A 26737-nucleotide genomic window follows, 5' to 3' on the forward strand; every position below is an offset into this window, starting at 1 on the left:
AACTGAAGTTAGAGCCATGTTGTCATGTGTTTGAATTTCTTGGCTGTCTGTCAGAGAGACATATTCAAGCTTGTGAGTGGTAAACAGTTATGCTTTTCCAGCAGTAGATTATTTTTTGTTCCTTAGAAACTACGGCATGAATTGGGTATTAAAAATACAGTCTCATCCTTTGAAATTAAAACAAAGAAACAGTTTCCTGCCTGAAGTTTTAACAATTTCAGAAAATTCAAGAGCCCTGTAAATCAAAACCACTGGCAAAGTTCCTCTTTTCAGAAAAATAGCCAACTTTTTTATCTGTCACAGGAAAAAAGGGAACTCATAGCTTTTGTATTGCAAAATGTTTTTTATGTTTTTTCATTAGAGGTTATTGACCTGGTTCTTTTCATGTTGAATGAAGCAACACGTAGATCAGTGCCTTCCTTGAATCCTTCACAAACTACTTCAAATGAGGAAGTTCATGTTTATTTTAGTGAAGTAATTTCAGCTATACTTAGCAAGCTTTTTCTAAATCTTAAATATGAGCATTGTTTCTTTCAATTTAAAGTATTTCAAATACCTTTCTGCCACAAAATTAAAGGTTGCACAATGTCAACTTAGATATTTACTGACTTATGTTTGCAAATAAAATCTTTTAAAGAGCTTTTTATCTAGTGATATTTTTTTCCTTTCTTTAAATGAGTAAACTGAAAAAGAAATCTGGAAACGTGAACTCTCACACAGCAACCATGTGAACTACCTACCTGTATGGGATGGTTGAAAAACTGACAGCTTGGTGGCAGTCTCAGGTTCTACTGTATTATCTTACCCAGGGTGGTCCAAAGATAAAATGTGCATTTCTTAAATACCACGCCTTGATGTGCTGAGATGGCAGGAGGAGAGTGTTGATGCTGCAATCCAGCCTTGCATTATGTTTGGGACTGGTGTGGGTCAGGTGATGTCTGATAAGAGATCATGTCCTTCTATTTTTGCAGTCTGTTTCCATTATTCTATAACTTAGATCCCTCACTGCCTTCTAGCTGCTCTGTGCTGCATTTCAAGGGCAGATGGAGACGCAGGCACTTTATCCTCTGTTGTGGGGGATTTTCCTTTCGTAATATCTTTTTCTGTACTGTTTTCTTCAGTCATCCTTCCCTATCTAGTTTCTCCTGTCTACTTCCTCCTTTCTCAGTCTCTAGTTTCTTATCATTCTTGAATCTCTCTTAATGGAGGTACAGTGCAGCCTCTGAACCTCCAACCTTGCCCCTCTGGGTCTTTCCCTTAGTAGGAAAGAGATTGTCTCCTCTTTTGGATGTCTGGAAATAAGCACAGGAGATGTTTCCTTATCTTTGTTTTGTGCTCTGAAACATAGCAATTCACACCAGAGAGACACAGTGTGGAGAAGGCCCAGACCCTGTAGGAGCTGGGTTGAGATGTACCTACAGCACATGGGTGATATGGGTTTAATTGCCAAGTCCTGGCAAACCTCAGCAAGCGGTTTCAGAAGTCCTTATCTTGGTTAGGTCAAGTAAGAGAATACCCAAGGTACCCTAAACCCAGCCTGAAACTGCTTTCCCTAGTTCCAGATTGGTTTTTTTTTTTTAGTGATTGAGGTTTCTTTTTTTAAAAAAAAATCAACAATAGGAACGGTCTTCTTTCTCAGCCATCTTCTGAGTAACAACTGAACTCTTCCAAAATAGCTCAGATTTTCCCAAAATGCTGCACTTATTACAGACATCTGGGAAAACTTCAGTATATTAACTTGGCAAAGATGCAGCAAAGAGAAAGAAGTCATAGATGGGAAGTTATTGGGCAGGTTTTAATTTTAGTTTTTGCTGTAATATGCAGAGCTATCTCAGCGTTGGCCTTTCGTAGCAGAGCACTCTGACCTGGAGTGTTATGTCGATATGGGAGAGAGCTAGTCAACCAAGGATCAAAAGCAAATCTATCCAAAGTCTGACATTTGCCTTGATGTTTGAGAGTCAGATGAGTGCATGCTCTTTGTAGCGTGAGCTATGGTCTTAAATATTTGGTTGGTCAAGATGTGAGCCTGTGATCAGGTTGTGTACACCTGCTCTTTGTAAAATGGCTTCTGTGGTTTTCTGATCAAGTGGGCTTTTATTTCACATAGGCAGTTTCTAGTTCATGTAGTATGCCTTCATGGAAAAACAGGAGGAAGGAAACCCACTGCTGAAGATTTTACATGGAAAGTACTAGAAAACAAACATGCTTGCACTTAAGTTTTTCTTCTTTTAAGTACAATTGAAAAAGGCAAATCAGAGAGTACAAGCACACTCTGCTATGACTGGACATTATTTATGTTAAAGATGGTGAGTCAATTGTTAGCTAAACTGAGTGATTTAGTATATATTGCCGGTTGTATCAGACTGCTCTGATGAAGCTAGGCGGTGTTGATGGCCTCTCACATACTTAAGTTTCCTGTCATGACTTTTTCTAACGTCTTTTTCTCATTTAGACCGTGTGCAGGTCCAAAGTGGTACAGAATGTCTTAGGTCAACTTTGTCTCTGTGAAGCAGCTTTCTTGAGAGCCATTGAATCTTGTTTTTTGAGGGAGGTAGCCTGTCAGGAATACAGGTGTTTTGCCAGCCTGAATCTGAACAGCTGAAGAATGTTCCTGGACATCTCAATCATAAAGTGCTGCTGTTGTTAATTTTTATTGGTTTTATCACTTTGCCATTGTTCTACCATTCTTATTCCTGTATGCTTTTTGTTTATTTTATTGGATAGGGTTTTTTTTGTTGATTTATTTTGTTTCATTAGGGAGTTCTGTAAACCTACCATCTCATGAGCATTTTGTTACTCACGTTGCATTCTTGTACTGTACCAGAGTTGGTGACCATGTTCCATCGGAGGAAGAGATGAGTGAAAGCCGCTGGCTGTATTCCAGGTGACATTGTGCTTTCCTTGATACCAAATTAACTTGGTGCTTAGCTTTCTTCATCTTTATAACACTAAGTGTGTGCTCTTTTTTCTACACTGTGCCATGCTGCTGCTTCTCCTCTGCAGAATGCTGTAGATGTTCCTCAATTCTGAGTCTGTTCTCTTCTGAGCTGGAAGAGTCTGGATCACAGATCATGTCTGCGGCTTAAAAAAAACTTCACAAAGCACCGCTTCCTTTAACTTTGTGCATGAGTAATTAATGAAGCAAAATTAGCATCTCTGGCCTGGGAAGCTTTGAATGCTGAGAAATCTTGAGAAATCTTGAGAAATCTTAAGAAATCTTGGATATGATCCTATGATCCTTAATCACACAGGTATTCTTAAGCATTCTTTGGGGTTATTTCATATAACTACTCAGCTTGAAAGGAATTTTGTAGATGACTTAGCCCAGCCTCTTCCTGGGTGTATTTGAAAAGGTGAGGGTTATCACATTACTTTATAGGAAGATGCTAGCAAGGGTGAGAATAAACCAGAATCCTACTCTTCTGTGGTTGGTGGTTTCTAGAAATAATACACAGACAGAGAAAGAGGATGGGGAAAAAAAATCTTTAACTCGCATCTATAGGGAATAGGTATTTGTCTGCGTGTGTGTATATATAGATATACACACACACACGTGTATATACATATATATATATAGAGGATATTTATGTATAGAAAACTCTTTGGGATGGACCAATGGTAAGTTTTTCCTGTATCCTGTCACACTTAGAGGCTCACAGCAAACTACTAAACTTGCCAGAGATGCAGTACATTAGCTTGTGCAGAAAATCTGAGAACTATTATCCATTAGAGTAATTCTTGGCTATTGTCATGGTAATTGCATATACTAGACTGTAATAAAATCTACTACGTTGGTAGCTTGTCATCTATGTGTTGCTGGGCCTTGAAAAGGTTTCTGAAGCATCAGAAGAAATCTGATGTCGTCAGATTTCTTAAAGTGCTAATGATTCTTAAAATTACATACTGGAGAACTTGAAGTAGTTCAATCTGCTTTTTTTACTATTCTTCCATACATTTAGTTTCCACTTTGCATTCCACATTTTGTGTATCAACTATTTTCTACCATCATGCTTAAATTACTGAATTATACATAGGCTTAGCAGTTGAGGCATCAGCTCTGAGTAACTGCTGTCCTATGTCTGATGCTGGAATGGTAGCTGTAGAATAAGGACCAAGGAGGTCAGGAGCCAGTTAAGAGTGGAAACATGATGCTTTGGTGTTAGATGTTAGGAACTCAGTGGTAGTCCCTTAGTTATTACACAGCTCTGAAAGCATGTAAAGCTGTTTATGCCTTGAAAACAAAAATTCTCTGTAATTAAGGAGGAGGGAAGAGCTATGCTTAGATTGGATTAATTTTTACTATAGCATATTCATGCCTACAAATTCTAATAAGTGTCCCAATGCAGAAATAAACATTATCCGACCTGTCTACACTGAATATTTCTTGCAACTATCTGTACAGAAGTATTAAGGTGTCTATCAAACACTGAATTGATGCCAATGGAAGAAATACTAGGATAGTGCAAAAATTACTGTCACTTTTAACTATCAACTTTAAAGCGGTGGATCTCAGCTTAGAATAAAACTTATTAATTGAAATAAGAACCCTTAGAATCTACACATTTTTGCCAACAAGAAACAAGTCTATGCTGATAGCACAGAATTCTGGAGTCTTGGAACAGACAAATTCTTTTAAGGTGGTTTGAGCTGCTTGGTTGTGGAAAATCTTTTTGTGCAGGAAGTTGTTAAAATGCTTGAAAATGTGGTAACAATTGGGAGAGAGTTCTGGAGAATAAAATAAGCTGGGGGAAGTAGAGTTTCATAGTCCAGTTTGTGCAGCTTCTGCAGAGTCATTTGCAAGACATGTGATTGGGTGTTGCCATGGAAAAAAATGGGTCCTTTTTTGATTGACAAATGTTGGAAGTAAACATTGACAGAATGCACCAAGAACTGCAATTTCCTGGCAATACTTCTCTACTGTGATGGTTTCGTGAGTGTTCAAGAAGTTGTAGTGGACGATTCCACTTGTTGACCACCAAACATCTTTGGTTTGGGGAAGTGTTTCTGTGCTTCACCTCAGTCCAGCTGCTGTGTGGAACACCATCAGTTGTATAGAATCCATTTTTTGTCACATGTCACAATATAATCAAGAAATGGGTCATTTTTGTTGCGTGAAAGAATCCCAGAGCAGATTGCATAATGGTGAATTTTCTTTAATTTTCATTCAGCTCATGCAGCACTCGTTTGTTGAGCTTTTTTGATTTTCCAGTTTGGTGCACACGTTGAACAACTGCTGAATGGTCAATGTTTAGTTCTTCTGCAACATCTCGAGTTGTTTTCTGTGGTTCTGCTTCAACACTGTCATAGAATCACAGAATAACCAGGTTGGAAGAGACCCATCGGATCATCAAGTCCAACCATTCCCATCAATCACTAAACCATGCCCCTTAGCACCTCGTCCACCTGTGCCTTAAACACCTCCAGGGAAGGTGAATCAACCACCTCCCTGCGCAGCCTGTTCCAGTGCCCAATGACCCTTTCTGTGAAAAATTCTCTCAATTGTTTGTCATCTATCACAGAAGGATGTGCACAACCCTTCTGATGGTCAAGGCTCTTATTTCCGTTACAAAATTGAAACCAATGTCAAGCTATATGTTCATTGATAACCCCCTGGCCAAATGCTTTGTTGATATTCTTAGCAGTTTTGCTGCTTTATGTCCCATTTTGACCTTGTACAACAACATTGCTCAGATTTCCTTTTTTTTCCTTTTTTAATTTGACAGTGTATTATAAAAAAGAACAAGCAGTGAAAGCAAAACCATTAGCACAGAAAAGCAGAGCAAATTTAGCACGTTAAAATGGTACACTACATGAATATAATTAAATAAAGGTTTGATCCAAAATAAGCATCACAGTTTACAGTGACAAAAATGGTCATTATTTTTGCACCAACCCAATAGGTGGATTTTTCAGCAAACTGTGCTGAAAGACTGCTCATATTCTTCATCTGACATCTGCTTTTTAAGAGTTACTTTGCTGAATTACGACTGTATTCCCCCAGGCATCCACACACAACTGCTGCAACAGGCTTGCAGAAAGCATGGAGTGGAAAAGAAAGATGCTTCTGGCATCTGTGCTGCCCTGGCCTTGGCTGTCTGACGTGCCCCTCTGCGAACCCATCATGTAGACCATGCCTCTTCAACAAAACACTGTGTTCAGCCAGAGCTTGTTCGTCTGCCTTTCTGCTAGGGAATTTGAGCAAAGCACCAGAATCTTTAGTGAGGCTCCCCTCTCTGTGCCGCTGATCTCTGAGGGGGCGTCTGTGTAAGCCAATCCAGTTAGAATATTTCTTAATTTAAAAACTGGTTAAATAAACTAAAACTGGCCTTGACCTTTACAGCAAGTTTAAGGTACAGGAGGCTTTTAAAATGTATTTAAGGATATGAAATAGATGTTTTCTTTTAACCACCAGAAAAAATATATGTTGAAGACATACATGCCAACAGTTCTCCTTCTACTTTAAGTTATAGAAGTAGTTAAAAAAGGAATAAGTAACTAAATGTTTTCTGTGCTTCTGTTCCCTGTAAAGGAGGTTGGGAGACACTTTATTATTTTTCTGTTGTTTATTTCAGGTGATAAAGGTGAGACTTTCTTAGAAATTTGGGGGCAGGGCCTGCAAAAAATATAAGACTTGTCATGAGATCGGCACGTCTACACCTTGAAACTTAAAGCAGGCAGACTTGCTAGGAAAAAAAGAAAAGTTTTCTGTACAGTTCACTTTAGAGTAGAGGATAAGGCACACAGTATGGTGGCTGAAAGATAAAGTAATAGTGGGAATCCAAAATAATAATTTATTTTGTGTTAATCTGTGAACTGGAGGATACACTTTGAAACACAAACTTTTAAAAAGTGATCTATAAAAAAAGGAATTAATTAGAAGTACTCAAAATATAAATTCCTCTGAAGAAGAACTTCGAAAACCTTTAGAAACTTTCAAGTTTGAGTCTGTGTACTATTTTAGTAGAATCACAGAATAGTTTGGGTTGGAAGGGACCTTAAAGATCATCTTGTTCCAAACTGCCCCCCTACCATGGGTAGGGACACATCCTAGTATTAAGTGATGTCTGTGGTAAGAATATTTTTCTGAAAGCTGAACCATTTTAATACAGAAAGGTGCTTTTTGCTCTTCATGACATCAGTGAACCCAAACACCTGTCCCATGATGTATCATGACTTTTCACTGACCAGTGTGGTCATCCTGCTTTCGTAGTCCACGAAACCCCCTTCCCATACCTAAGGGCAGTTAAAATCCACCCTCTCCACAGGCCCCCCCAAAAGAATGTGCTACCTTGAAAGTCAAGTAAAAGCTGAGCATTCTGAATTGTTTGATTTCTTATGTACTTTGAAGTGAATGGGTAGGCCAGTGAATTAAAGCTATTTAAGGAATGCAAGCTATGTTCATCTTCTGGAATGAGCTTCTTGAACTCCCTGTGCCTGTTTCCAGTTGCACAGCTAACTTAAGTGTGGTAGTGCGTAGTGCATTGAACTGTCCCGATGGGCAGCTGAAGTTTGGAAAGCTACAAGTATTTTTCTTCATAAATACACATAAAAGGAATGTGCAGTATTATATACAGCATCACACTGAGTGGGTTTCCTGATGTTACTTGTCAGTTTTCTGCATGAGGCTTCATTATGTAACTGGTTTGTCTGCAGAAAACCCTTCTTAGTGCGTCTTCGCTGCTTAGCAATAGCCTAAGCTGTAACATCTAAGCCTTCGTAACCTTTCAGAGCTCTTGTGTGGCATTTTATTTTAGCATTTGTTTCAATCTAGTACCCGGTCTGTCTGTCCCGTGTTCCCTTAAACTGGTAAAGCTTTATAGTCTTGAACTAAAAAGCAGTGCCAACAAATTCCCAGGAAAAATGTCCAGAACAGTTAAGATGACTCTGCATTTGGAAAAGGGAAGGGATGGAGAAAGAAAAGAGACTTGGTACAAAATCCAAGTAGACAACTGGGTCAGTGCTAGCCCTACATGAAGCTACTGCAAGCTAAGAGTGGCCTTCTGTACTTTCCCTGAACTATGTTGTCGTATGAGGACTTGGATTAGCTGTGAGTCCACAAGAATGACTTAAAGCTTCAGTTCAATGCTTACTTTTCTTCTTCTGTTGTTCCATTAGAAAGGGCTGTTCCCTTTCAGTTTACTCCATACAGTCTTCTGTGCCTGAAGGCAAAACATGCCTGGATCACTGCTTACCTTATGCGAGCATTGCCCCCAGGACACGCAAATTATATGGCCTTACCAGCAAGGTTCTGTTGGTTTCTGGTGATCCTCAGGCATGTTGTGTAAATACTGTGGCTAGAAGTAGCAGACACAAAGTCTGGGTAACAAAGAAACTACAGCAAACCAGCTTAGTCCCTTCCAAGAGAAGGGAGATGAAGAAGTTATCCGTTTCAGACAATATGCTTTTGTTGCTGTGTGTGTTTTCCTACGCTTACTTTGAAACATAGTAGGACTGAAACATAACATGTTTGAGACTTACAGCCTTATGCAATGCTTGAGGTTGAAGGTCTGAGTTCTACAAGAGAGCACAGTGATTAAGGCGTGAATAGGATTTAAAACAGACAAGTCTAATCTTAACAAATAGCCACCCCAAACCAGACCAGAAAAACCTTAACATAACTGCAAGTATTAAATACCCATCCTCAATGGGAGCACTACGTGAAAGGATGGTTCAGTAGTAAGATGCAAAAAGTAACTGCAAAAGCAAGTATACAGTTTCTTATTATTCTATAATCATCCATTATCTTATTATAGAGATCCTCCCTCAGGTGGGAGGCTGAACTGGACAGACATATTGTTAATCCACTGTGGCCGTTCTGTGTTAGGTGAATGAAACTGGCAGCAAATTAATATTACAAGTCTTTATAAAGTATTTTTGTTGCTTCACTCATTGCATTAAAACTTGGGGCTGTGGAGCTTTTTTCAATTTAAGACATTCTCAGGCCTATCTGGCAGGTAAGTTATTTGCTGTGTCAAATATTTAGGCTGGGCTTATCCTTTGTCTCTGGTTTATTGTGTCTGGACACAAGGGATGTTCTCCACTGAAGAGGATTTCACCCACAGTTCATCTTTTAAGCCAAAAATAGTATTTGCCAGTGCCCTAAAAGAATTGGCATCAAAGGTAAGCAGTTAAAGTTGATGTCAGGATGGACTGAAAGCTTTTGTCTACAGGTAGTTGCTGCTTGAAGTATCTTTTTTATAGCCATGTAACTGCAGGGGAATAATGGACAGCTCTTCCTAAACTATTCTTATAACCTCTCTGAATGCAGCTTTGCTGGGTGCTTAAAGTGCTTTTAAAATGCATTCTGCCAAACTTACAGCATTTGTAACCCTCAGTAACACCACTTGCTTTGTTTTCCTGCTGTTTCTGTAGGGTTGGGGTTGACCCAGATCAGGATCCTCCACCTACTAATGACAGCTTTCAAGTCTTACAAGGAGTAAGTAATTACATAACTTCTCTATTAGGCTGATCTTATTTTATAACTAAGACGATCAAGAACTGCAGAAGCTATGTGAATGAATAAAACCTTTCTTTCCTAGCTGGCAAGTCAGTAATGCATTTTACATTATAATATTCAAATAATGCCCACTGAAAAACATTCTGTGGTATGGGATGTAAGGCTGCAGTGTACAAATTTTTGTGTACGCATACATATAAGGCATCAAAACCTTCCCAATCTACTAATACACTCTATTTAACAATGTGCTTTCCTCTTCCCCCACCCACCCAACACGGTTGCTTTTAACAGGTTACACCATAAACAGTCCTCCCTAAGACTGACCCAGAGATAGTCTTCTTGGCTTCTGTTCAGTAATTGATACCAAATTTTGGCCCATGGACTCACTTAGAATCAAAGATTAAGTTTACTAATCCTGTCTCAGGTCCCGTATACCCTATCACAAACCAGCTGGATCTTGCTTGTACTACTACCACCTGTATATGCAAAAGGAGCACTGGAAAATTGTCATTTATGTTCAGTAAACTGATCCTTTGACTCTAGTGCAGCTTACTATGATATTTTTTTTCTATCAGTAACAACCCAAGAGTTGGCTGTTTTTCCCCTGCAATATCCTAATGGCAAACAACACCATCAAAATAATGCCCTTCATAGCAGAAATTTCAGGTTTCCTATCTATAAACAGAGTGAATTCACAGGAGGAGTAAAAGGCCTGGAAGCAAAACACAGCCCAACATTTCCTGAGGCTTAACTGGGAGCTTCCTCTGTCCAGACCTTCGTTTACACTCTCCCAGAGTACTGCTTGACATTAATTGTTCAGCAGCACAACTGCTTGCTTATGTAGGAACCTGCTAGAGGAAGTCCAATGGCAGAAAAGACAGATGACTTCGGACCCAGAGGATGCTTAGGGTGCAAGTGTGTGAACTCTGCTTTGTAAACCTCAGGCTGTATGATGCTGGTGTGCAGGCAAGTCACATAAACATGCTTGGGATACTTGCTGTATTTGGGATCAGCTTTTCTTATTAGTGTTTCTCCTTCCTTTTTTTTTTTTTTTGTCCCAGGTTGTACAGGTCTCTCTTGAAGCCTGTGTCAGCACACAAAATAGATTCAGAAATGGTGGGTTTAGGTGCCAAAAGGATGAACTTGGTTTTGTAGCTGTCTGGAAGCAACCAGAGAGCCAGGCCTCAAACACCTACAATGAAAACCACAGTCCTATTGTGCAAAACCAAGGTTAGGAAGTGGTACCATGGTAATATGGCTTTGGCCAGTTCAGACTGAGCCTGTCAGTATTTGAGGAATTTCTTTAACAAGAAAAAGAGCATAGTTATTTTGTCCTCATTCAGTGTCTGGGTGGAAATAACTTGTTTGCCTTTTTCCCACATAAACATAGAGCACTTATCCATTTGTTTCCCTCTTTAGCTATGCATTGCGTTCCTAATAGACTCCATTAGTCAGTTCCCTTTTGATTCCTCTTCCTTTCACCAGGCTAAGATTAGCAGTATGTCAGTTAAAGAGAATATGTCATTTGGGAGTGAAAATGTACTAATGTACTCTTGATTTATCATGGATTTTTGCACATCAGAAGTACACAAGGCAATCCTGTCTTGTTCTTTTCCAGTAGTTTGGAAGATGATTCATACAAGGCGTTCTCACTTCATCTGTTTTCCAGTGTTTAACTTTGGCCTCTGGCCAAAAAAATAAAAAGCCAACTCAAAACAGTAAGAAAAGTAAAAACAAATGCAGCTGCAGACCAGCTGGTGTCATGACTTGCAGCACAGCCAGTAAAGGGATTGTATTTAACACAGTAAGCAGTCTTAGATGTATCTGAGCTTGATCTAGCACTTAGAAATTTGCATGACTTCCCTCAATTGTGATTTTTAAGCACATTCTTTTAAACGTGGTATTTTTCATCAGATTTGTGAGAGTTTATCAGATATAGTAAATTCTCTTGTTCTTCCAAGGAAGCAACAGGCTTAAGGAAAGAACCTCAAATAGATGTAGAGGTAAGGAAGCCAACCAAGCAATGAATGGGGATTGGTCTGGATTATTCCAGTTCATTTACTTGTGGAGGAAGATGAAGATGAAACATCAGTGAGGCAATTTGTCACTTTTGGACTTGTTTTTTCCCTGAAACAATTGAATGTGTTTTTATCTTCTTTTTAGGATGGCCCAGACTTGGAAAGAAGGAACAGGACAAAGCAGGAAAGTGCTTGGCTCTTCAGGCTATGGTATAGCTTTGACCACAAGTATCCTTTCGAAAACACGGCTTAGCTTGAAGGCATGAAATGTTCACTTTTCTCTTTCCACATACCCATACATAGCCTTAAACACTTGAAAGAATCAAACAGGAGAAATATCAAGTATTTGACAGGTTCAAGGCACAGAACCAAAGCTTGAAATCACTCACTCAGAAGATGGACCCTGCCTTTCTTTGATACATGGTATGTCACATTTGCTGGAGAACAAAAATCAGTTAGTTCTAGGAGCTGAAGTACCTTCCTAAACAAGAAGGCAGCCAATTAAGTATTTCAGATCCTCTGATTTGTTCCATTAATCCATTCTCATTTTCACTGATGCTCATAGCACAAATTAGTTCTCCACTTCATTCTGCGTGGCGAAGCCCACACTCATTGTTCTGAAGACCCATCTGCTTTTCCGATGAAGTCCTCTTTGGAAAGCCATCTTTGATATAGGAAATTCCGGATCGAAAAATCTCATTGACTTTGGTATATCCACAACTTCGTAGAGGGGTTAAACAGAGTGTGTAGCTGTCCTGTCTTTCATGCTTGTGGGTTTTTTAATCTACTTAGCATACTCTTAATCAGTGTAACATACAGGTGCCCCTCCTTAACAGCTTACACTTACTCAGTGGAAAATGGCAAAGATAATCTTGTGGCGATGGCAAGTCACTTACACCCTGAAATTCAAAGAAGTTTCATTTCCTGATTCCTAGGATTTTCTGGGGCAATTAAATACATGTAAATACCTGTGACAGAGCCTTGATCTTGTTGCAGCTTATGTCTGAGAAGTGAGGCTTTTCACTGGCGTTCTTGGCCACTGGTTGATGAGAGTTTGCCGGCCTGGCTGGAGCACAGTAGTTTGGTTTCATGCCTTGTGCATCAAGATTTCCCACCCAGGGAAACACAGGTGTAGTGTTGAAAGCATTTAGATTATAATAGCATTTGCCTGTTCAGGATAAAATCTGTTTGACTGATGCTTTCAGACGTAGTAATACTGGGACAAAGCCCAGAAAAGAGTGTATGCACTAGTTTAAATATTCATAAATGTTAGTAATTTCAAGTTAACCCTCTGATTGTAGTGGCTGATGTCAAAGTATATTGAGGTCATTGCTTGTTATTTAAAAGCAAACAAAAACTTCTCTGTTAAGAGAGCAGGAGGGTCTGGCTGTGGCTGGCTGCTATTTTGTCTTTTTAAGAAGGAAGCAGAGCTATCCTTTTGCTCTTTCAGTGGTGACTAGCAATCTTTAGGGAAGGTGTGTGTGAAGTTTGTGCCAAGGTAACTTTGGCATCCAGAGACAGAGGTGTCTTGCTGTATCTTAGAGGTAAAATTCTGCTCCTCCTCTTGCAAGGAGGTATTCAGATAAACAGCTGTGTGGATTTAAGCTGCACATAAGGGATGATCCTTGGAATTGTTGCCTCTGTACCTATGGCTAGATGTCAAAATATGTTTTGCTGATGCATCCATTTGGTTTGTGAGTAAAAAATGAGATTGCCTCAAAACTCACTCTTTGCAAGGGAACTTAACTTGAAAAAGATGTGAATAAGATGCATTTGGCAGCGTGTTCTGCTGGCTACTATCCACGGAGCACGATGCAGATGGATAAGCAGGAACTACATTCCTGTGGAATGTAGAGTTCATTTAATGTCATGGGCTGTTCCCTAGGTTCACCCACGATTGTTAAACATGAAGGAAATGGCAACTTCCATGAAGTACCAGATGTTTTTTAGTGGGTTTGTTTTATTATGACTGAGTTGCTGTGTGCCTCTCTGCCACAGGGAAACGCAGAGACTGATAGGTTAGTGTGATTGGGAAAAGTTTATTTCTTTCCAGGACTGGGTGTAGCTGCACTGTTGCTGGAGGAGGGAAGGAGGAAACATAACTCTGCACTGGCATAATCATGCCATTATATGCTCAAGTAAACGTGCTATGCCTGGCTCTGCTAAAGGGGAAGGATACATCTCTGCTACAGCAGCCCTTTTTTAACCTTCTCTTTCCCCTAAGCACCTTGATCTGTTGAGAGAATTGAGGGAACTGTTATATTCACAAATGGACTTGATTCTCTCTGTGCCTAGAGACCTAAGAAAGCAACTAGACTATCTGCAATATATATTTACATTTAAAATAATCAGACAATAAAAACAAAGAACAAAAAAAATCAACTCAAAAAAACCCAACATAAAAAAAAACAACCTCAACCTGAAACCCTGTGGTCCTGATTTCAGACAATGTTTGGAAGTCTTAGCACTCTCCACCTGAGCTCTGTTCTTGTGCCAGTCAAGATCAGCATACTGCTCTGTAGCAGGAACACACTTTTTGACTGCTGAGCATTTCCTCTGGCATATCATCAGTCTGGAGTACTAGTATGAACAACTATGTACTTACCTGGGGGCAGACCTATAAAAGACGTGTGAAGACACCTTTCTTTCCCAGCCCCTTGTCCCCTTAAAGTAATCTAGGTAGCGTTACCTGAGCAGAAGCTTTTCCTCCACACTGTTACATGTTCTTGCCATACAGTTTTCCCTTTGCCTTTCCCAGGCTGTGTGGTATCTACGTGTGAACTGCAGAGATGTCTTTCAGCCTTACCAGGGTAAGATCTCTGGTTGCATCTCTGAGGCTAAATGACCAGCTAGCAGTGGATGAGTTCAGGTGGCTGAATTGTTTGGAGGACATTGGGTGGTTAGTATGTATTTATTTCTCAGTGTCGAGCCACATTACCTCTAACTTGCAACCTCAACACCATGCTCCCATCTGCAGAGTAGAAATACCCTTGGATGTATTAACAGTACAGCACTTGTAACTGCTGATTTGGGCTCCAGAGAGTCCAAAAGCTGGAAATATTGCAACTGTTTGAAACTTAGAAGAGAGGTTCCCTTGCAGTAAATGCATAGGTAAATAAACTGCCCTTAAAAGAATCAAGGGAAAAATGTTGGGGGAAGATGTTTTTCATGTATTTGGTTAAAAATTCATTTTTTTCCAATTGATGTTTTATATACAATTATTGAGCAGCACGTAGATCAAAGGCAGAACCACATTTATGTACAATTGTCTTTTTATTTTTAATAGTGATTTTCAAGCACTGATGTGTTTTCCTTAACTACTTAAGTTATTTAAAGCCAATTCTCACTCACAGTGGCCCTCCGTTGACCACAACTCTACCCAGCTGGTGTGGCCTGATAGCTCGCTGTCTGACAAGTCCCCAGGTTTATGATGTAAGTAGAATGACTTTATACTTCTGTGTTTTGCGTTTTATATGTTTAACTTAGGCAAAGCAGTTTTTATTTCTTTTTAGGCAAAAGGTTGGTATGATTAATATACACACTGCAAGAAAATGCTGTTTTGCCCTGGGCAGAAAAGATGGAAGATACTCTTCCCTGAGGCAACAGCTCCTGTTAGTAGAAATCAGAGATAATCTTTTTGTTCAAATACTACATTACAAAAATAATATTTAAGGATATTGGAAAATTGCAGGCCTAGTCAATAAACTAGTTCAGTGCATGACTTCAAAATATTAATTCCCTTTTCAACACTTCTGGACAAGATTCTTTCACTGTTACTGCTAAGGTTGAGGTCTCCTTCAGAGAAGACACAGACACGTTTACCCACGCGAGAAGGAAATCTGGTAGAGCTTCCCTTCATTGTTCCCACGGTGAATTTTGAGATCATGTTTTAGAAACTGTTAATCAGTTATTTATCTCAGTCTAGCAGGTCAGTAGTCTGCCTTTATAGCCATGTCTTGCAATAATTAATAATTCCAGCTGACAGAGACCCCCAACCCAAGGAGATGCAATACTGGACCTGATGGTCACTGATACAAGCGAACTCATCAGTGACATTAGGATCAGAGGCAGCCTGGGCTGCAGTGATCATGCACTGGTGGAATTCAAGGTCCAGAGGGATATGGGACAGGTGAGGAGTATAATCGGGACCCTAAATTTCAGGAGAGCAGACTTCCAGCTCTTCAAGGAATTACTCGGTAGGACCCCTTGAGACACGGGCCTCAGGGACAAGGGAGTGGAACAGAGCTGGCAAATATTTAAGGATGCTTCCCATAAAGCTCAAGAGCTCAGTCCCTGTACGTAGAAAATCAGGCAGGGGAAGAGACCAGCATAGCTGAATTGAGACCTGCTGGTTAAACTAAAGAAGAAGAGGGAACTGCACAGGCAGTGCAGGGATGTGTACAGGGACACTGCCCGGTTGTGTAGGGATTAAGTCAGGAAGGCCAAGGCGCAGCTGGAGCTGAGCTTTGCAAGGGAAGTGAAGACTAACAGGAAGGGCTTCTACAGGTATGTCAATCAAAAGAAGAAGGTCAAAGAGAATGTACCCGCACTGGTGGTTGGGAGTGGTGACATCATATCAACAGAGGAGAAGGCTGAGGTACTTAACAACTTTTTTGACTCAGTCTTCACTGATAAGCACTCTCCTCACCCCTCCTGGGTCATGGGACTGCAAGATGATGACCAGGGCATAAACCCCTCCCACAGCAGGGGAGGATCAAGTTCATGACCACCTGAAGAACCTGAACATATGTAAGTCTATGGGACCTGATGAGATGCACCCCAGAGTCCTGAAAGAATTGGCAGATGTGGTTACCAAGCCACTCTCCATGATATTTGAAAAGTCGTGGCAGCCAGGAGAAGTCCCTGGTGACTGGAAGAAGTGTAACATTGTGCCATTTTAAAAAAGGGTAGAAAAGACGACCCTGGGAACTACTGACCTGTCATACTCACCTCTGTGCCTGGGAAGATCATGGAACAGATCCTCCTAGAAGCTATGGTAGAGGACATGGAGGTGATTAATGGCAGCCAGCATGGCTTCGCCAGGCACAAATCCTGTACTGCCAACTTAGTGGCTTTCTATGATGGGGTGACCGCAGCAGTGGACATGGGTAAACTGGCAGATGTGATCTGTCTAGACTTCTGTAAACCCTTCGACACAGTCCCCAACTACATCCTTATCTCTAAATTGGAGAGATATGGATTTGATGGGTGGATGGAACGGTGGATAGGAAACTGGTTGGATGGTCGTATTCAAAGAGCAGTGGTCAATGGCTCAAAGTCCAGATGGAGATCCGTGACCAGTGGCGTTCCTCAGGGGTCCGTACTGGGTCCAGTGCTGTTTAATATCTTCATCAATTATATCGACAGCAAGATTGTGTGAACCTTCAGCAAGTTTGCAGATGACACCAAGCTGAGTGGTGTAGTTGTCACACAGGATGTCATCCAGAGGGACCTGGACACGATGGAGAAGTGGGCCTGTGAGAACCTCATGACGTTCAACAAGGCCAAGTGCAAGATCTTACACCTGGGTTGGGGCAATCCCCGTTTTCAGTACATGATGGGGGATGAAGTGATTGATAGCTGCCCTGCAGAGAAGGACTTGGGGCTGCTGGTCAATGAGAAGCTTGACATGAGCCAGCAATGTGCGCTCACAGCCCAGAAGGCCAACCGTATCCTGGGCTGCATCTAAAGAAGCATGGCCAGCAGGTCGAGGGAGGGGATTCTACCCCTCTATTCCTCTCTTGTGAGACCTCGTCTGGAGTACTTTGTCCAGTTCTGGAATCCTCAATGTAAGAAGGATATGGAACTGTTGGAATGGGTCCAGAGGAGGGTTACAAAGATGATCAGAGGGCTGGAGCACCTTCCATATGAGGACAGGCTGAGAGAGTTGGGCTTGTTCAGCCTGGAGAAGAGAAGGCTCCGAGGAGATCTTACAGCAACCTTCCAGTACCTGAAAGGAGCCTACAAGAAGGCTGGAGAGGGACTGTTCATAAAGGCTTGTGGTGACAGGACAAGGGGGAACAGGTATAAGCTGGAGAGGGGCAGATTTAGACTAAACATAAGGAAGAATTTCTTCACCATGAGCGTGGTGAGACACTGGCACGGGTTGCCCAGGGAAGCTGTGGATGCCCCATCCCTGGAGGTTTTTAAGGCCAGGCTGGATGGGGCCTTGGGCAGCCTGGTCTAGCGGGATGTCCCTGCCCATGGCAAGGGGGTTGGAACTAGATGATCTTTAAGGTCCCTTCCACCCCTAATGATTCTATGATTCTAATTAGTGATTCATCCTCCTATTACTCTGGCAGGATCCTGATACGTGTCATTCCTATCTGTCCAGTGCTTCTGAAATCTACAACTTCCTATGAGCTGCTTGTAGATAAAACCATAGCACTATGTGGATTCACTGAAATTTGTAGGTTCTATGGAATGGTAACATCTCTGCTCTGTTCAGGTAGTCTTGGGCCAGATTTCTATTAGTCTTTTCCTAGAGAGTTACGAATTCCACTTGCAACTTCAAAATACTTCTGTGCATTTACTTCTGCTATCATTAACATATCTTACCTGGTAGTGCAATTTCAAAGAAACTGGAAATATCTGCTGCCCTTGGAGCTATTAGTAATGCAAGAAAGTGGCCTTGTTCTGATCGTTGCAATGCCACTGGAGATCTTAAAATAGATCTAGGCTGGAAGGCATCCATCAGACCAATTAGCCTACTTGTGTGTTGCCCATTTGTCTGTCTATGTATGATCTTATAAGATTAGTTATCCAGTAACTGAGAATCTAGCCAGAAGGAACATGTCAGCTTTGGCTTTCATTTTGTCCAACAGTTGGGCCCTTTTTTTCTCTCTATTCTGCATTCTAGCTACTACTGCACATGCAGACTTACTGGATTGGTTCTGTGATGCACATACACACACTCCCTCTTGGAAAGTTAACTTCATCATTAAAGCTGTTTATAAGGCTGCATACTTCTTTAAGATGTATAATGAGGAACTTTCACATTGTATTCTCTCTTCTTGTTCCCATTGTGGTGCATTGATGCGTCAGTCTTAGGCAAGAATAATTTTGAGATTTTATTTCTAGTTTCTTTTTAAGGTGTCCACACTCTGCAGTTGCCTTATTGCATTTAATTTCTTTGCATGGCTGGCTTTGCTACAATACTGACTATGTAATTTAATTACTGGCTAAAAAGCTGTGGACTCTTTTGCCTTCCTGTTAGGTGCAGGTGAAGCAACTGAGCCACATCTTTGTGGGGACAGAAACTGCTTGGAATAGTTGTGCTTTTGTGAGATATTTCTAGGAAAATTGAGTGGTACATCTGAGAGAATTAAAGACTGAAGACTTCGAATTAAAAAACATCTGTAAATAGTCAACAGAAAGTAATATAGCTGGAAAATGTGTTTCAAAGAAGTAGCAAATCCTAGATCTCGTTCAGGTGCATGTCTGAGCAGTTATGATATCTGCACAGGGAAGAAAGCATGCATAGTATGTGGCTGTCCTGACTGTATTTGTGTATTGTTTTCAACTTTTGATGTTTTTATCCCTCTGGCTTTATTCCAGCCTTATTTAGAATTCATTTTCACTTCCATGAGTGGGAGGACGTCTTTTAATTAAATGCTGAAGGGGAGGTTTAAAGTCTGAAAATCAAATAACCTTATTACATAATCCATATACAGACTATCCTCAAGTATGAGACCCTGTCCTTTAAGCTTGAATTTGCATGGCATACATGTAAGGTTCTGAGTCAGCATAAAGAGGTAAGGGACAGTGGATTTTTTCCAGAGCTGTTGTTACTGTTCCTTGCTGCTGTTCTCCCACTCCTTAAAGACTGTGAAGTTACACTCATTATTAAGTGTTTTCTCACTCAAACAGAATCCAATTTAGAGTTTGAGAGCACGAAAGGCTACTCTAGTTAGTGTTTAAAATTAGCAGTGAATTTTAGATAATGATATTTTTCTCTCCTGGAGTTATCTTCAGTGTATGTCCATTTGGCAGGGCTTTCCAATTTATCCCAAACTAATTCAGGTGACTTTCTCTTCCATTTTCACATGTCCATTGAAAACTTTAGTAATTCTCTGTCATCAACCATTTTTTCCCATTTGGAAGAGGCAACTCAGTTATCACCTGCTCTTCCTGATGAAGCAGTCCTGGGGATTTATCTTTTTTTGCTTGTTTGTTCAGGGTTGTTTTCTGTCCTACACACACTGCTGCCCATTTTCTTTTTTGAAAGTTTAGTTCTTGCCCCATACACAGTGTAACAACTTGTTATGAAAGTAGAGGGAATTGAATAAATATGCAAACCCAGTAAAGAAACTTCATTTGCAGTCCGTGAGTCTTGGAGGAGGTAACTCTCAAAATTTGTAAGAAAGCTATTCAGCTGTGCCCCCTCCCCTTTCTTAGTGCTTCATAGCAAAAATTGTTTAGTTTCCTTGATGAATTTGAAATCAGCTGAGAAACGGAGAAACTCTAAATGGAGCACGAGATTTAAGTTGTAATGTATTTTCCATGTGTACTACTTGCTGCTTTTGGTTTGGACCCACAAGATGAGTAACTTATGATGCAAGTTGTCATCCGTGATGCTTGTCTTGTATTCAGCAGCGTATGTGGTGACTACCACCCCTTTTTGTGTGTGGTGTACTTTGCATGGGCTTCTTTTTGCACTGCCATTGGAGGCAGTAAAGACTGGCTTTGTGAGCAGTCACTCTACAAGAGTTTTAGCTGTTTTAATGTCTCCAACTTGCATTTTTAGGAGCATGAGCAAATTTTACCACAAGTGGGACAGAATGCTGCTCTGAGGTCCCTCTGGGTCAGCATGTCAAAGCGAAAGTCTGTCCTTGTAGGGTTTTGGATTTAGGTATTTAGCTATTCTGGCTTGTCAGTTTAAGTAGTGAAAGTTCAGACCTACGTTTCTTGAGTGAATTGAAGCTATTCCTACAGAACTGGAGGTTATTGCAGAGGCCAGTTTAGGGTTATTCTTGGAAGAATTTCAAGTCTCTAGGGACCTACTTGGATACGTTTCCTGTCTTCCTTGTAAGAATTGTTCATGCTGCATAAAGCATAGTAGGTTTATTCACCCATCCCCTTTGCTTGCAAACATAGCAAAACCGTCAACTACATGGGATTGCTCATGGATATTCTCTGGGGAAATATATGAAATTAATTGCCTGCTGCTTGCAGTGCTGTTCAGAAATGAAATAAATAAGTGGAACTTGGCTTGGACAGAGCAATGTTTGTGCATGGTGTTGAGAGAAAGCTCAGTGTTTTCTCTGGAACTGATCATGTTTATGTACTTTAAGTATAGCCTGGGACAAACCAGCAAAGTCTGAGATAGGACTTGCGTATTGTATAAAGCCTACAGCCCTCTCCTTTCACTGTTGTGCTCCCGAGAGCTTTTCAGCTTCTTGGAGAAGCTCAAGCATAGTGTGTGTTCTTATCAGTTTTTTATCTGATCAGTGGCTGCAAGAATTCGCTGTTAAGTAGCATTGTGTAGACAGGAGATGCTTTGGGAGCTTGCTGCAGCTGGTTCACACGTGGCCTCGGTATCGCAATACCTCCTAGTGCATTGTCAGCACTGCCTTCCCTTCATTGGTTCTTCTCCAAGGGCAAACACCATGAGAGGCAATTGTGATAGGGCTTCTCAGCTTCTTGGACTTCTTAAAACATAACCAGTCAATAGTCAAACTGCCTTCTTCTTACTCGGTTTTCTGCTTTTCAGCTTTATTTGAAAACCAGAGTATATGGAGATAACAGATTTTCTTAAACTGTTATTTTGTGTACCTCTTTTTTAATCCTCTTGGTCTTGACCCTCAGACTTTGGCTTTTTTTTCAATGAAAAGCTTGTAAAGGTTGTTTCTGCCAGTTATAGCTGAACCTTTTAATTTCTGCTTCTTTCTTTTTAAGATAGTGACAGTAGTTCAGTGTTTTCTTTGCAATCAAAGAAAGCAAGTGTCCTTAAATGTATATGCTCTTTGAGAACAGTGCTCTATATCACAGTAACCCTGTCTCTAATAAGCGATGATAAATTTGGATGCTGCAAAGGTTCTGAGAAATTAGTATTCATTTTAAGTAGAGCTTGTCTTGCACCTGATACTGAACTGCACCATTTCTTTCACAGGTTTTGGTAAATTCCTGACACCTCTTCCAGTCCTCATTAGTTAAATATTCTGTATCGTCTAGAGGCTTCTGCTGCTTTATTTTGACTGGTTATCATTCTGAAATAACAACAGGAAGCTTTGCCAGGAAGCTTTATTTAGCCAGGCACTGCATTTTTCATTGCAGACAGGTTAATCAGCTTTTTCAATCTCAAGTGCCCTGAACTTCTGTGCTGCAGTACAGGTAGGGCTTTCTCGTCAGGCTGATCATGGATATCCTGTCTCATGTCACCTGATCAAAATGATGTATTTTGAGAATGTAGCCTGATCAATGTCCAGCCTACTGAGGAGATCAACGATTCACACACTTACATTTCAGCTCTTGCTAAGCAGTATGGAGCAATTCACATGGGGGAAAAAATTGTTTTCAGTTGCAAGAAAGCAAGCTTATAGTACTGACAGAATTTTCTTCAGATATGAGGAAGCCCCATTTTCTGACCAATTCAGCTGATTTGCCTTTAACCAAGGCATGTTAAACAGCAGTGAAACATTGTACAATATTACCCTGTGTAAAGAAATAGTGTTTTGTTTATACTTCAGCAGTTCCTAGACTCTGACCATATATTGCATTCCATCTCTGCCAAAATAAATTCACAGGGTTTTGTGAGCCGCTTTCTTAAATGATTTTTTAAAAGAAAGCACATCAGAACTAGTTACAAAACCATGAAGCAAGCACTTTCTCATATGTTTTTTGTACTTTTATGGCTCAGGAGCTTTCCTAAGAACTAGGTCCCGTAATTCTGTATTTAGTACCAGGTAAGAGTAAATAGATAATTCAAAAGAGTGTGGTTAGTATTTTATCTGTAACAAAAAAATTGTTGAGGAAGCCTTGAATATAGAGAATTTTGGCCCAATGAGTTCTTCCCGGTTGGCATGAGTCTTTTACTAATAAACTTGACCAATTAGCAACAGATGCAACTCTGACTTTGTATCTGGGGTGACTTAATTGTGTCTCCAGTCTTTTTTCCTGTACTGCCTTCTAAATTGTCATGCAAAAACCAGTGCATACTGCTCATCTCTTCCATATTCTGGTAAACTTTAAGTTCTAATAAATTCCTAGTTACCTGTTTTATAATCTAGTTCTTGGATTCAGCTCCCCCTCATCTCTCCACCGTAGCAGTAGTTAACACGCAGAGCAGTTAGCTGATCTGCAAACACTGGGTTCAAGGTTATTTTCAACAATTCTTAAGATGGAACTTTACTGCTTACTGCTTTTGTATCGACACATTGATGAACTCTTCTGTTCAGTTACCTTCTTGTCGAAGACCAGATGTTGTGCACTGCATAGAGATGTTTTTTCTTCTTTTTATTTCCAGAATCAAGAACAGCTTAGAGAAGAGGATTCCGATTTTATTTTGAATGATGGTGACCTTACTGTGACATATGGTGATACAACAATAACTGCAAATGGTTCTTCTGGCCCCCATACAGCTACCACTAGCCTTGATGGCAGGAGAACAAAAAGTAGTTCAGAGGAAGCACTGGAACGTGATTTGGGAGCAGCAGATCATGAAATTACAAGCAGGGGTACCCGGCTAGTATTTCCTCTGGAAGACAATGCATGATTACTGACTCAGTAAAAATAACTCTTGCTCTGTGGATGGATCAAGGAAGACTGCAGGCCCCTGTGTCACTTGAGGTGGGAATGTTTATTTAAAAAAGTTAACATGTGTAAGTGGTTTTACTAAGGTCTGAAGATGTCACCTCTTTTTTTACTCAAGATGCTGACAGTGGGGTTTTCTAAGTGTCTGAAAACAGACAGATGAGAAAGCTGGTCATTCTCCTCTTTTCAACCGCATAATGAATCCAAGTATAACTACTGTGCTGCAATTGTCTTGTTCAGCTGCAGCAGCTCCCTCTGAAGAGAGGTACATGAAAACATTGTCATAGAACTGAGCTTGTCTTGGCTTAACTTGAGAACATGGAAGAAGAAATATAAACACAGTAATTATGATGAGATAAAAAAGGATGTGTGTGTATCTGGATGTGGAAAGATCCATTGTTAACCTCTCTTGTGAGGTTGAGGAAACTATGAAGTAAAACAGGGCAGTCTGCATTAGGACTACAGGTGCATGAATGCAAGACACTGTGGGGAATCTGTTACTGCAAACTGTACTTAATGTATATCAGGGAAAAAAGTGAAAGATGATTTCTTCACTGGTCATGTGTTTAAATAGGAAGGCAATGAGAGCTACTGGTCCCTTTAGCTTTGGGCAACTTGACTATTACTATTAGCCTAACTTCTAGTGCCTCAAAAGAAAAACATCCAACTTCCTGTGGTCTAAGACATATCTGACCCAACACAAGCCCAGAGCTGGGCTTTCTTGGGTAGAAGTCATGAAGTAAAACTTTCTCTCCCTTAAGGTTCTTAAAATCAGATGAAGATGTTGGAAAGGTATCTGGGGCTGGAGAAAACCAGCAGCTAAGAGGACAAAAGGGAAAAAAGAGAGAGAGGCACAGTATTGATCTTGCATGGAACCATGAGGTTTCATATTGCTCAGAAGAATCCATGGACTCTGCTTCCAGTTCTTGTGTGTGATAAACAGCAAACATCTAATTAAACAGATAAACAAATACTACTGGCTTTACCATTTGTGACTATCCTAAAAGAAAGGTGTTTACTCTTGTTCGTTTTCACAGAGCAGATGTGAAACTTCAGTGGGGCATTGCACAACAACATAAGCGCTACAGAAGTGATGAACTGTAGCATCATCTTAAATGTGAAAAGGGAAAAAAATCTTTGCCTAGTATTTAGCCCACTTACATGTAGGCTAGCTTTAACTTATTGCTAAATGCTTTTTAATTTCCAACTAAGGAGCTATCAGTCTTTGTCGATAGCTGGGAACTTCAGAGCAGTTCAGCTATTTAAAGCATGCTAAAATGTGATTTCATTCTCACATCTCAAAATGTTTATTTTTTTAAAGAGTTCTGTGGCCCACTAACGTGATGTAATATCAGTTTGTCTAAAAAGTGTGTTTTTCTTGATGCCATTTCAGTTGTTCCTCTTATAAAACTGTGTGTGAGTAAATATCCACTCTGTTTTTCTTTAACTATTAAACTTAACGGGCTAACTTTGGTATGAGAACTTACTGCTGCAGAGAAACATTTAAGTCATATCGCCTAGTCTGCTTTCTTTCAAATATGTTCTCTAGTGAGTAATCTACCTCCTTGTCTGTCCCTCCAAGGTAAATTTATAAAGGGCAGTGATCTGTAGTGACTGTCTGACATTATTAAGAAAAGAGACACGAGGCAACCAGAAGCTTTTTTTTGTGGAAAAACTGGAAAAGCCATACAGCTTGAGCTCTGTTCTTAAAAGGTGAAGAGTAACAAACCCTGATGAAGATCTCTGAGCAGAACAACTCCTTTTCAGTTCTTCTCTGCTTTCAAGGAAGACAAAGCAGACAGCAATGATCCATGCTATTTATACTGTTTACACGGTTTGTTTTTCTACTGCCAGCACTTAACAAAAAAAGAAAAGAAAAAAAGAAAAGTAAAAGTAGCTTCTTCCTAAGTTAAAAAACCAATTTTATTTATTTTGGACAAGTCTTTGGGAGCCATGCTGTCCATGCTGAGTTGAGGACTTGAAACTTCTACAGCAATCAATTTACTAGCTGAGTCATGCAAACCAAATTTTGGGCTGAGATGGTGAAACTTAGCCAAAATAAATGAATTAAATACAGTGAGGGAAACTGTTACATGTAGCTTGAAGCTGAAGTTTAACAAATCACTTTGGCTGAAAACCAGAGCTGTATGCAAAGAGAGATTTGGTTTTTGGGAAAAAGATCATGTACAGGTCCTGAAAGTAGAAATTCTGTTTCATTGGCTTCCTCAGGAAGATTGAATCTTTTGAAAGCATTAATAAACCGTCCTAGTGCAGATGCTTCTCTGTCTGTGTTCGTAATTCTCATAGCAAAAATATAGAATTGAATGTAGTTCACCAGTAAGTCCAAAATGTGATTGTGAATGAGCAGACAAAGTAGATGGATCATTGGTGAGAGGTGGGGAATATAATAATTAACTGTACATTAAAAAATTACTTAAAACACTTATCTACCACAGTGTGGTGAGGCCCATATACACAAGCTTAACTTTTGTTCTTACATTACAACAACAAATGTTATTATTTGGTTTTTTAACTACTTTTAATCTTCTTCCAAAACTGGATTTCGCTGTCATCAAAAGGTAAGCTAAAACATCTTGCCATCTTCTTACTATTGACACCAATCCTTGTACAAAATTCCCAAGGAACTACTTCACTGAAAGAGTGGGTGGGGAAAAAAACCCAGAAACATCTGCTCTTCCTGAAACATTTTATATTTCTCTTACTAATAGATTTGTGTGAGTGTGCGTGCACATGCATATATCCTTTTGAAAGAATAGTTTAATACTCTCAATCCCTTTCCAGTAAGATCCTGGCAAGAACTTGATCGAACCATGCAGCAGGTATGTCGTTTCTTATAACCTTGGTGATAGTTTTGAATAGAAAACACAGTTTAAGATTGTGAAGAACAGCAATAAAGACGTGCTAGTGTCCTCTTCAAATTGCAGAAGAAAACTTGTAAGATAATGGTCTTCAGTGAAAAAAAGTATTGCTGTGCTTGCATGGGATGTTGCAGCTTATGTGGCTGCCTTTAACTTGGGACTGAGTGATTTCTCCTGGCAGCCTTTTCTTTGCTCGCTGTATCAACAACTTACTGCTAAAAATCTTCACCTGAAATTGCCAAGGAATCAGGTAACTTCAGTCCCTGGGAACTGGCCAAATGAAGTCCCCGACCTTCTTTCAGTGCTTCATAGAAGCTAGTAATAACAATAAGGCAAGACTGTTCAGTGTGTATTTGAATTCCCATGTAAACAAGTCTTTCCAATTCCCATGTTAAAGGCCACAGCAATCCACAAGCAGGACATAAACATTGTATTTTAAACAGATTAGGAAATTATCTACACCTTCATGCATATTCTTCTGCATTGTTTGGGAGGGAAATTATATTTTCACTTACAGAATTTAGAAGAAGACAGAAAATAATGTAGAAAAATGGTGGTTTTATGTTTTGTGCACTAGGGTTAATTCAAGATCATCTTTTGAGTCACTTGTACAACACTGCACGTTTTGTCTA

General features: G+C 40.1%; 1 protein-coding gene and 1 non-coding gene across 3 annotated transcripts in view; both read left to right on the forward strand.

Moving 5' to 3' along the window:
• The window catches only part of SLC9A7 (solute carrier family 9 member A7), a 70375-nt gene extending 46176 nt beyond the window's left edge, over window positions 1–24199 (forward strand). Inside the window, exons 13-17 of one of the 2 annotated variants that reach the window (XM_069875938.1) lie at window positions 2825–2884; window positions 9373–9436; window positions 11621–11703; window positions 14802–14907; window positions 22940–24199. In XM_069875938.1, the coding sequence (XP_069732039.1) occupies window positions 2825–2884; window positions 9373–9436; window positions 11621–11703; window positions 14802–14907; window positions 22940–23188 (562 nt within the window). In that variant the 3' untranslated portion in view covers window positions 23189–24199. The remainder of the gene's footprint in view (window positions 1–2824; window positions 2885–9372; window positions 9437–11620; window positions 11704–14801; window positions 14908–22939) is intronic. The other variant, XM_069875930.1, reaches the window with a different exon arrangement.
• On the forward strand, window positions 20863–21045 carry LOC138716888 (U2 spliceosomal RNA). The gene has a single exon (XR_011336758.1). It is a non-coding gene; the product is annotated as a U2 spliceosomal RNA (small nuclear RNA).
• Window positions 24200–26737: the final 2538 nt, after the last annotated feature.

Source organism: Phaenicophaeus curvirostris, chromosome 1 (assembly GCF_032191515.1).
Source record: "Phaenicophaeus curvirostris isolate KB17595 chromosome 1, BPBGC_Pcur_1.0, whole genome shotgun sequence".
In the NCBI taxonomy this organism is placed as follows: Eukaryota; Metazoa; Chordata; class Aves; order Cuculiformes; family Cuculidae; genus Phaenicophaeus; species Phaenicophaeus curvirostris.